The sequence below is a fragment of the Condylostylus longicornis genome, unplaced genomic scaffold (genome assembly GCF_029603195.1).
Source record: "Condylostylus longicornis isolate FDR11 unplaced genomic scaffold, ASM2960319v2 ptg000265l, whole genome shotgun sequence".
NCBI lineage: Eukaryota > Metazoa > Arthropoda > Insecta > Diptera > Dolichopodidae > Condylostylus > Condylostylus longicornis.
The window spans coordinates 122842-135255 of NW_026578229.1; the positions used below are offsets into that span (position 1 = coordinate 122842).

Consider the following 12414-nt stretch of genomic DNA (forward strand, 5'->3'; position numbering starts at 1 on the left):
AAACAATTAATAGTGGTATAAGTTTGAAAAAAAAGGTGGTGCTTAAAACATTCAAAAAAAAAATATTAATGAACCATTATATATTTAAATTTTGTTGCAAAGGAACAGTGTAAAATATTAAGATTTACAAACATTAAAAAAAAAAAATATATAAGAAGGGAACATTGTGTTTTTTTTTGTGTGAATTTTTTGAAGCTGATAGTGCAAAACGGTTTCGGTATCGGTTCGCGTTTCGCGCCAATGGAATAGGCGGAGTAAGTGGTTCTGGAGTAAGTGGCTGGCTAACAGAAAATTAAGTAAGTCCGTTCCAATTTTTTAAAAAAAAAAACATATTTTCTTCTTTTTGTTGAGGTTTTGGTTGAAGATTTTATTATATATTTGTTCAACCATTTTTAATGAAGTTGGATTGCTTGTGTGGTGTCTAATTGATTTGTGGACATTGTTTTTTTTGGATGGATGGAATATAGTTATTTATATTTTTGAGGCAACAGATTATTTGAAAAAAAAAATAAGAAAGAAGATTTTAAGGTTGAAGGTATCTTGTGCGATTTGATTGGAACGCGGTAATAATTATAATTGCAATTACAAAAAAAATTAATTAAAGGAACATAACTTTATCATTAATGGTTGCACATATTACTAATCTAACATTCAACAATATTTTAAGATTATTAATTCGAACAATAGAAGCGTTGTTTTTCGCGCGGGGATTCCGTTTTTAAAAAGTGAATTTATGAGTTAACAACTTTTAATGCAAGAATTGTGCAATAAATTGATTGAAAGTGTTGTATGAAATAAGTGAATTGTAATAAATTAAAATTAATTTAATACTGTACGGTATCGATTATTTTTCGGTAAAGTTGTAAAAAAAAAAAATATATAACTTTGTACAAAGCAAAAATTGACTGAATTCTTGAATAAAATTGTTCGTTTGATTAATAATAAGCGTTTCTTTTTTTATTGCCCGTATTCGTTTACTTTTGTATTTTGTTCCTTTTACATTAACGTAAAAGGATATTTTCGTGACACACCTGTTTTTTTTGAAAGTATATACAATGGACAAATTAATTAAGCTTCAATTAGCGGACAAGTTTTTGATCGAGGAAATAGTCTCACATTTTCTTGATGACACACGTGAAAACAAGCCAAAGGCGTTTTACAAAGAGGCTCTAGATGACATAGGGGGCCTGTATGCGGAGCTGAAGAAGAGGCATAGACAAATATTGGTTGCATCATACACTGAAAAAAATGCGGACAATGTAAAGTACGCTTACTTGGAAAATAGCGTTTTCAACGAAATAAAAACATTTTATCAACATAAACATCAAATGATAGAAGCTGAAATGAAAACCAAATTCCCAGAGAGACCACCGGAGCTAAAGATGGACCCAAATCAAAGTGTAAGCCAAAGGGTGGATGTTCCCAATATTTCAATAAATTTGCCAAAAATCACCTTGGCAAAATTTGACGGCGATTATCAAAAGTGGCCTTCGTTCTATGATCTTTTTAAATCTTTGGTCCATAATAATGAGATGATTCCAGCGGTCCAGAAATTACAGTACCTCAAATTGCACCTTCCCGGTGAACCAGAGCATTTGTTGAAAGCCTTTCAAGTAACAGAGGGTAATTATGCTGCCGCATTCAACATGTTGAAAGAAAGATATGACAACAAGCGAGTATTAGTTAATACTCAACTTAAATTGCTACTCAATCAAAGCTTTGTAAATCAGGAGACGGCTACGGCAGTTAAAAAATTACTGGACACTACTAATGAATGCTTACAGGCATTAAAGAATCTACAAATAGATGTGGAGGGCTGGGACATCAGCTATGGCGGGTGAAATTTCGTCATCGGCGCCAGCATTCGTACCCGGCAGCAACAGCCATGTTCACACTTGCGGCACATCGGATGCACACACACGACAGGTTCTACTGGCCACTGCGTGCATTAAAATAGTATGTCCAGCAGAGTTCCTTCATCACCGAATCAGCGGTTCAGACTTTGAAATTACGAAAAAACAGAACAATAACAAATATACACGGTGTATCAGAAAGCAACATCGGCCAATCACTAGCAAAAGTGGATGTCATCATACGAGATCTAGGGGATTCCAGGCAGGTGCGAACTTCGGCATTGGTTCTCAAGAAACTGACCAACTTGCTACCAGAGCGTAATATTCAAACCAAGGAGTGGTCACACATAGACGGATTGATCCTAGCTGATCCAAGTTATTTTGCGATGGGAAAAATAGATGTACTCATCGGAGCAGACATTTTTGGCCAAATTATTTTGGAGGGACTAAGAAAGGGTCTCCCTGGTGCACCAATTGCTCAAAAAACTATTTTTGGATGGATCATAACGGGCAATGTCGATCAACAAAGTGTCAACACGACATCAATAGAGACGTTCCACATCCAATCCGATTTAGATGATAGTATCAGAAGGTTCTGGGAGTTAGAAGAAGTACCGGAACAAACAATATTTACAGAAGAGGAATTATTGTGTGAAAAGCATTTTTCTGAAACATTTCGTAGACTTGAGGATGGACGCTATCAGGTTGAGTTACCTTTTATACCAGATGAGCGTCCCATATCACTTGGAAGTTCGAGACACATTGCGATTGCCAGGCTTTTCGGCATGGAGGAGCAATTTTCAAAAAATGAGGTATTGAAAGACAACTACAACAAGTGTATAGCTGAATATTTGGAGATGAACCATATGGAGCAAGTGAATTCAATGGAATTAAAAAATCAACGACAACAAATCATCTCGAATTATTTGCCACATCACGGCGTCATAAAGGAAAGTAGCTCAACTACAAAACTACGAGTGGTTTTTGATGCATCACGGCCTACTTCAAATGGTTCATCATTAAATGACAAAACATTAAAGGGCCCGGTCATACAAGATGATTTATCTACTCTTCTATTACGTTTTCGAAAATATAAAATTGCATTTACAGCAGATTTGGAGAAGATGTATAGGCAAATCCGAATCGCACCGCAACATGCCGATTATCAAAGGGTAGTCTGGAGAGATTCTCCAAGTCAATCGATTCGGGACTACAAATTAACTACAGTAACATTTGGTACAAAATCAGCACCGTTTCTAGCAACACGAGTATTAAAACAGTTGGCGATAGATGAAAAGGTAAACTATCCTATTGCATCAAGAATAACGTTGGATTCATTTTATGTGGATGATCTGCTGTCGGGTGCGGATTCTATCGAAAAGGCATTGGAAATGCAAAAACAATTATTGAACATGATGACTTCTGGTGGATTCTCATTGCGCAAGTGGTCATCAAACGCAGCTGAGCTACTAGAAGCCCTTTCACAAGAACATCGAGAAATCAATTGGCCTTTAAAAATTGAGGAAGCTGAAACCGTCAAAACATTGGGCATGCAAAGGGATCCAGCAAACGACCAATTTTCGTATAAAATTTTCCTACTGAAAAATTATCCACAGAAATGGACAAAGCGAACAATATTGTCGGAGGTTTCAAAACTATTCGATCCTCTCGGCTGGTTGGCACCTTGTATCATTATAGCCAAGATAATGATACAAAAATTATGGCTTTTGGGTTCACTACGTATAAACAGGTGGTTCTACTATTCAACATCGGCAAATAAAATAGAATTACATGAATTTTGTGATGCCTCGATAAAGGCGTATGCTGCGGTGGTCTACCTGGTTGTCATAGACGAAGAGGGAGGCCGAAAAACTAGCATGTTAACTGCAAAATCAAAGGTAGCTCCGATAAAGACAATATCTTTGCCGCGACTAGAGTTGAGCGGCGCAGCATTATTGGCGAAACTTATGAAATATGTCCAGCGAGTATTGAAAATTCAAAATATATCGAAGGTGCAAGCTTGGACGGATTCAGAGATCGTGTTGGCTTGGTTGCGGGCTCACCCGAGCAAATGGACCACGTTTGTAGCAAATCGGACCGCTGAGATACATCACACATTAGGCAAAAACATATGGCGTCACGTGCCCTCAAAGGAAAACCCAGCAGATTGTGCTTCACGGGGAATGCATCCACCAGATCTTATAAACTTTAAAATGTGGTGGAACGGCCCAGAATGGTTACAGAAATCGGAGTCACACTGGCCAATTAAAACACTACTCCAAGATACGGATAGCGAGATACGAAAATCGACTCTGTGTCACAACACGATCATAAATGATAAAGAATGCAACGAGATTCACGAATTGGAAACACGATATTCATCATTTACGAAACTCATCAATGTAACGAGTTACATCAAAAGATTCATCGCCAAAGTAACCGAGAGAAATCTAAATTGCAATACATTCATATCGGTGTCAGAATTTAACGCTAGCGTGGAGATGTGGATACAAATAGTGCAACATAAACATTTTTTACAAGAAGTGACACAATTGCGGAAAAAGAAACTTATTCATACAAACAGTCGTTTAACGAGGCTTAATCCTTTTCTGGATCAAAATGGAATATTGAGAATGGGTAGCAGATTGCGACACGCAGATTTGAATTACAATGAAAAATTTCCGATTATATTGCCCGATAGAAGTCATTTTATGCGACTACTTTTAGAAAAAATTCATCGCGAAACTTTGCATGGTGGTGCTCAACTTCTGCTCAACGTAATAAATAGAAAGTTTTGGATAATTGGTGCACGGAATCAAATTCGACAACAAATACATAAATGCGTCACGTGCTATCGACAGCGGGCTGCAGTTCAAAAACAGCTTATGGGGGATTTGCCTGCTTTTCGAGTTAGGGCTAGTCGGCCATTTACACATACTGGCGTTGATTATTGCGGGCCATTTGAACTGAGAACTCATAAAGGCAAAAATACAAGGACATATAAGGCGTACATATCTATTTTTATATGTCTTGCAGTTAAGGCCATACACATCGAGCTGGTCACGGACCTTAGCAGCGAGGGATTCATCGCAGCATACAGAAGATTCAGTAGCCGACGCGGCAGGTGCGAGTTACTCTATTGCGATAATGGTACTAATTTTGTCGGCGCTAGCAAAGAGTTTGCAAAGCAACATAAACAGATGTTACAACAATTAAAATCAGAATTAGCACAAGTACACGAACGTGAGGGGGTGGTTTTCAAATTCATACCACCTGGTTCACCTCACTTTGGCGGATTATGGGAGGCTGGTGTCCGCTCTACAAAGCAGCATCTTAAAAAGATACATATGAGGAGGACATATGAGGAATTTTCAACGGTCCTAACTTAGATTGAGGCTTGCCTAAACTCTAGACCTCTCTGTGAAATTAGCAGAAATCCAGACGATTGCACGGCCCTAACACCTGTTCATTTCCTGACTGGTGATGTATTTATTACACCACCTGAACCTTCTTTGCTGGATTTAAATGAAAATAGATTAAACAGATGGCAACTATTGCAAAAATTGCATCAAACCTTTTGGACACTTTGGAGTAAAGAATACCTATACCGATTGCAGCAGCGTCCAAAATGGACTAAAAGGACTGACAACATGAAAATTGGTGCTTTGGTTTTACTTAGGGACGAGAAGTTGCCACCAAGCAGATGGTTGATGGGTCGAATAACAGAAATTCATCCTGGTTCCGATGGACTTGTTCGAGTTGTTACACTAAAAACAAAGGATAATATGTTGAAGCGTTCGATCGCAAAGATATGCTTACTACCAGTAGATACGATGGAAAATTATGATGAAACCGAAACGCAATCAATCGAGACCGATTAATCGCATTTTTTTGAGAAACAAAAAAAAAATGTATCGTTATCTAATCGTACGCAACTGGCACTACACTTAATACGCAATAAAACGAAAAAAAAAAAACTAGAAGAAATCGCGCAACCTAACGTTACCGAGTTGCACCTTACATCGCACTACCTAATAACACCTAACTTGCGCTACTTAACGATAAAAAAAAAATTAGAGGCACCTATTACAAACATTTCTAACCTACGCTTAAATTTAACTTAAAATTTAAAATTAGTAACACTTAAATTAATTTGTTAGTTAACTTATTACTTATAGATTTTTTTTCTTTATCCTAATTCTTCCCACTTCCTGAATTTCCGGAAAGCGAGATAAAGCGCTATAACTTCTTCCTTCTATCCCTCTGCTCTTCTCGTTTCAGGTGAAGACCTAAAAGGAACATAACTTTAGTGATGGGTACAACTTGCATTTGGAACGTTTAATTGAAACTTGAAAACTTACCAATTATCATCACAATATGGCTAATTCGGTATCAATATCACTGTTCACCAGCAACACACCTTTTATGCTCCAGCAACCCGTCAGCACGTCACTGTTTTGCCATCTTTCAACATTGATGCCAAGGCCGGGAGAATGTTCCGTCATGACGTCACAGTTAATTTTTCTCCTTTCCTAAAAAGAAAACAACAAAAAAAAAAACACAAAGAAACACTACTTGATATAAAGGAAAATTTTTGATACTTATCTAAATTTGCTATAATCCAGTGTAATCCACTCAGCGGGATTTTGTTCTTCACCTAAAATTGAATATATTGGATTTAACATGTAATCTTATTTGCAATAAAATACTTACATGAATTTGCAATGTCTTCCAGCTATGCATCTACCAGTCCAGATAGGATTTTCAAGTGCCGGTCCAGCACTTTTTGGTTGCTCTTCACTCCTCCATCGTTTTCTCCTTCCATTTCTGCATTTCCTTTTGGGCTCCGGCTCCTTTAAATCTCCATTTTTTTTGTATATAAAATTTTTGATTTTGCTTTCTTTAAAAAACTTGTACTTCACTTCACAATATAAATAAAACTGGTGGGTGACAGTTTGCAGCGATCATTTCTGCACAAACATTATATTTCAAAGCTGCCAACTGTCACCTATGATCATAGACGAGTTTGTTTAGAGTTATAGTCAGCTATTGATGGAAGTGTAATGGAGTAAGAAAAGAAATAGAAGGTTAATGAAATGGAGAATGCAAGGGGAAAATAGCATAAAATAGAAAAGAAGAAACGTAGAATTTTACAACAACAATTTGTATTGCGATGTATATAAGAATGATACATTGCATTACAGGTTCGTTGAACTATACCATTATGATCTACGTAAAAGAAAAGAAGAACACGTTAACAACCGAAAAGTGGGACTGGCTAGGAACACCTTCACCGTTTGCTCAACCGCTGGTTCCAGAAATTATAAAAGGGACAAAATCATCAAGAAGAAGTACTACTAATAGAAGATCGCTAACCGCAACATATCGACTTTCGAGTTATACATTTTTTGTCAAAATTAATATAATTTTTTTGAATTATATAATTGAAACCGAAAGAAAGTATTGTTAAACAAAGATCATTTTTTTGAATTATATAATTTCAACTTTTGTATACATAACTTTTGTATTGTGAAATAATTTGAAGAAAAAAAATTTGTATTAATTTGTATTGTGAAATAATTTGAAGAAAGAAAAAAAAAAAAAAAATTGAAGAAAAAGCAAATATAACATATATATATATAAACATATTTATTTAGTAAATTTTTTTTTAAGAAAAAGAGAACATAATTTTTTTTGGATTAGGTGCTTTCTATAATAAACTGAGAATAATAAAGAAAAAAACTTATCTTTTATTTAAATATTTTAAAAGTGTTAGCAATTAATTATTCGCGAACAGTTACCAAAATTTTATTGGAAGCCCAAAAACCTTATAGTAACATTAAACATTTAATACCCCGAATCAATTTCAAATTCTCCATAGGGTGCCAAGGTATGGAAATGATACGACGTCAATTTCCGATTAAATTAGCTTATGCAATGACTATTAATAAATCACAAGGTCAAACACTTTCTCGCGTAGGAATTGATTTGAGAAATGATGTTTTTTCTCATGGGCAACTATACGTAGCATTGGGGCGAGCCAGAACTAGAGCTGAATTAATGGTTTTGATTCCCCCTGAGCGAATTATAAATGGTACAGCACATACTGTAAATATTGTGTATCAAACATTGGTACTGTAATCCCGTTATTTCACTGGTGCCCACTTTCAAAATGTAAGTTACGCATTTCCAATAGCTTTGTATGGGATTCAGTTTTTATGCTGTAGCTTAGGTTTAGACTTTCATCTCTTAATTATGCAGCTTTTATTTTGATAAACTCATGTCTTAAACTATATTCTTTTGTCATAAGCTCATTAATTTTGATATTATTAAAATTCGTTTAATGTAAGTAACGTGATGTGAATAAATATAAAATATAAAAAAAGTGAATATTTAAAAAAAAGTGAATAAACAAATAGACTAACTTTCTGTGGAGGAAAAATGTTTAATTAATGAGTAAGAAATGTATTATTAATTTAAGAACTTTAAATAAGATATATAATATATTACGAAATTTAAGCCACGTACTTTTAATTGTAACATACGTTCTTAGTGAAATACGTGGTGTCTTAGTATTAGATCTATAACTTTTCAGTTTTCGTTTACCTACCCCTTCTTAACGATTTGTAAACATTAACGGTAAAACCTGTCGAATTTGATGAAAGTTTTTTACGTTTCGAAAAGTTTAGTCAAATGAAGTTAAATGAAGTAAGTTAAATAATTTAAAAAACTATAATTGAATATTTAAAGTTAATAATAAATTGAATACTTCTAAGTTAATTTTAGTTTCTTTTATAAGATTAGTTTGTAGACAAGGAAATGTATTATAGGTTTAAGATTCTTTATATTTATGAGAAACAAACAATAAAATTGGTTATTTGATTTATATTCTGTGTTCTTATTCGTGGGGATTTATGGCATATAGGCCTACTGAGGAAACTGACCATATAAAAAAATCAGTTAACGCGCCAAAAGCGATACCTCTATAGTGGTGTAGAAATTCGCAGGTTTTTCAATAATATGAAAACGAAAAAAAAAACATATCTACATATATGTTCATATATTATTGGTTTATTTTGAACAAAAAAAGGAAGACGCATAACTATTTTCTAAAATCTCACATTTTCAAAAATTTTAAAGCAATAAAATATGTTTTTATAAGATTAAACTTTTGCGAACTCTGCAGAATAGAACATAATTTGAAAACTACATACATAAAACTTGCAATGCTTGCAATGCAAGCACACACGACTAGTTATATATATGTATATACATAGCTACTTCTCAGGTGTCAAAAAGTACGAGTACTTCTAGAAGGACTAGAGACATGGGACAAAAGGCATTAGATAGGGTTCTGCCTCTAGGGTCCCAGAAAAATCTGACACTCGAACTTTTTAGCCCTGAAATAGCTCTATTTTAAGATTTTCTGAAAAAATTTTTGTATAAAAAAAGCACGTTTTTCTTTTATACTTTTTATAATTAGAAACACAAACCAAAAATTAAATAATACGTTTTACGTTATTATTAGAAACACAAACCAAGATATGAATAATATTTGAAAATATAATGATGTCACATATTTTTGGTTCGAAAAATCGAAATAATTTTAACGTAAATAAATGTCAGCTTTTGTCAAAGACATCAGATGTTTTGTGGCATCTGAATATTAATGCTTCATTTGTTATTGTTTTGAATATTATGTTTCGTCAGCAAGCTTTAAAAAAATATACATACAGAATATGTGTACGTATGTACTTAAAATTTTATTTTTATTATTTCAAGCGAAAAACTGTAAAATGATAAATTTTAATACATCCATATGTACATACATATATTTGAATAACATTATAAGTTTGTTTTTGCCTAAACCTTTTCTTTATTTGAAAAATTACATTCATATGTACATACACATATTTGAATACAATTATTATTTTATTTTTGCCTAAACCTTTTCTTTATTTGAAAAATTTAATTCTATATGCTCACCCGCAGTTTTAAAAAAATAGGTATACATTCATAATTATGTAAGTTTGTGCTTAAAATTTTTGGCTAATTTTTTGAATAAAAAATTTTAAAATGTTCAATTCTAATACATTTATGTACATACATACATATATTTTAATAAAAATATTATTTTATTTATGCCTAAACTATAAAGAAAAGCTTTATTTGAAAAATTTATTTCCGTGTGTTACCCCTATAATTTAACAATTTTGTGTTTTTATATGCCCAAAAACAGTTTTGAATATTATTTAATTCATATAGAAAGTTTTTTTATTGGTGTGAAAAGAAAACTTCCTTTTATTCAGAATAAAATACTTTTTTTTTTTTTTTTATTTTTCGCTAATATATTTCGTGCGCTACATACGCACTTTATCAAAGCTGATTTTCTTCTTGGATAAAGTGCGTATGTAGCGCACGAAATATATTAGCGAAAAATAAAAAACAAAAAAAAAAAAGTATTTTATTCCGAATAAAAGGAAGTTTTCTTTTCACACCAATAAAAAAATTATATTTCGGAAAAATGATCAGCCATTAAAAAAAAAATTTTTTGTCATATAGAAAGCTTGAAAAAATTAGTAAGGAAGCTTTAAAAAAATATACGCACATATTTATGTACTTAAAATTCTTGCGAATTTTTCCAAACTATTATAACAATATTTTTTTTGGAAATTTTCTTTAAACTTTTATAATGACAATTATCTATTATATATTAAAATAAAATAAAACAAAAAATTTAAACAAAATAAAAAAAGAATATTTTTAAAATAATCGAAAAAAAGAAAAATACGTCAACATGGCAAGCATCGATCCAATAACCTTTTGGTTATGAGATTACCACGCTACCCACCTGGCTACGCAATTCCTTGAATTTCCCTTTATAATTCTAAATTTTATTCATATTTCGTATAATTATTCAAAAACCATCCTATTTTACATTACATATAAGTTAATAGTTCCTGTAAGTTCTTATTCAAAATTGCACTGTGTCTAAGGCAGCCTTACTTTAGAAATAATAATGGCTTGGTTCACAGTGTTTGAATAAAAAAGAACGTTTAAGGTTGAATGCTATCTTTATTCTGACTTTTATTTAATAATTACAAGCTTTTTATAATAAAAATATTGCATATTAAGTAATTTGAAATATTGTGTGCGTTTAACATAAAAAATCAATTTTAATAACAAATTTATAGTATGCTAAATTGAATAACAAAAATATTGCAACCTAATCAAATTTGGAAAATAAAATATTATTGAATACTATAGGTGCATGTGTTAACTTCTCCCCTTGTTAAGTTTGAAACGTCCTCGTTTGGTTGTTTGATGTTTTCGATAATTTCGTTAACTTGTTTGTGTGAAATTTGAACCTTTTTCGTGTTGATTTTGTTGATAAATTTGATTAAGCAAACAAGAAGTATAAGTGCAGTGGATAATGTAATGATTGAATATTTGAAAATGTTTTGATTTGCTAATCCCTCATATAATATGCTGATGTGATTGATATTGTCAACGTTGAGTTTATTTAGGTAAGGTAGCGAAAGTTTAATTTCGTGATTAAGCTGCGTTACAGTAAGTAATTTTGGTGGATATACTTCGGTGTAAATACTTGGTGCTTTTGTGTGGTTATTTCTGTACATCGTATCGTTTATTCGGATTACATCTTTAAATTCAATCAAAAAAGTATCGTTGATTGTTATTTGTTGTTGGTCGAATATTTTGGTAGGCGGTACATCATTAAGAAGTAGTATTCCATCTGCAACAACTTGAACGAGTTGCATTTGCTGTGGAGCTTTATTATTATTTAGTAATTGTGTGAGACATTTAGAATGCGATGGCCGAACTATGGTTGTAGTTCTATTTTAGCATTCAGCTTGCTGCTTTATTAGTCCCAAATTTGATTACAGTGGCGTTTTGAATCACCGGAAAGATAGTTAAAAAATTACAAAAATTTAATTTGTGGTATTTTTAAGATATAATAAATTAAATTGTTGTCTTGTTAAATTTTAATTTTTGATACAGTAAACAAACTACTAATGCTAACGGGAAAATTGTCAAGATTGATTCTGTTTTTTATTTCAATATCGTCCAAAATAAGTGGGTTTATAATATTATTGCTTGCCAGTGCTATTAACAACGAAATGCTCTTTAAATGGTTAATAATAAAATGGGAGGTTGACATAGTTTTTATTATGTTCAGTTAGGATATTAATCTGTTTCGTAAGATCGTTTATACTGTCTGGTAAAATTGAATTTATATTTGGTTGTCGATTGTTGTTTTTTTCAATCAATATATTATTTTTTGTTGATAAAAGTTCGTAATCGTCATGATCAGGTGTTCCTGCTATAAATTTTAATGCACTGCCAAGGAAGTTGATTGATCTAGTCATATGCTTTGGAATTTCTAGGGTATGCATTGCATGTGAGATTTCTTCTATTTGTTGATTTAAAATGCTACGATGCCATGTTGCGTTTTGTAATTGTTCAAGGTATTTCCAATTTTCTGCAATAATTTTTTGATAGTCCGTAAGATTCGTTGTGTGGGAAAGTATTCTTCGTAAAT

The 12414-nt window shown here is 32.5% G+C and overlaps 1 protein-coding gene across 1 annotated transcript; it reads left to right on the forward strand.

The window, feature by feature from the left end:
• The first annotated feature begins 1055 nt into the window (after window positions 1-1055).
• Window positions 1056-5242, forward strand: LOC129616652 (uncharacterized). The gene is made up of 2 exons (XM_055532285.1): window positions 1056-1837; window positions 2023-5242. Exons 1-2 carry the CDS (start codon window positions 1056-1058, stop codon window positions 5240-5242), a joined length of 4002 nt encoding a protein of 1333 aa, XP_055388260.1.
• The last annotated feature ends 7172 nt before the right edge of the window (window positions 5243-12414 follow it).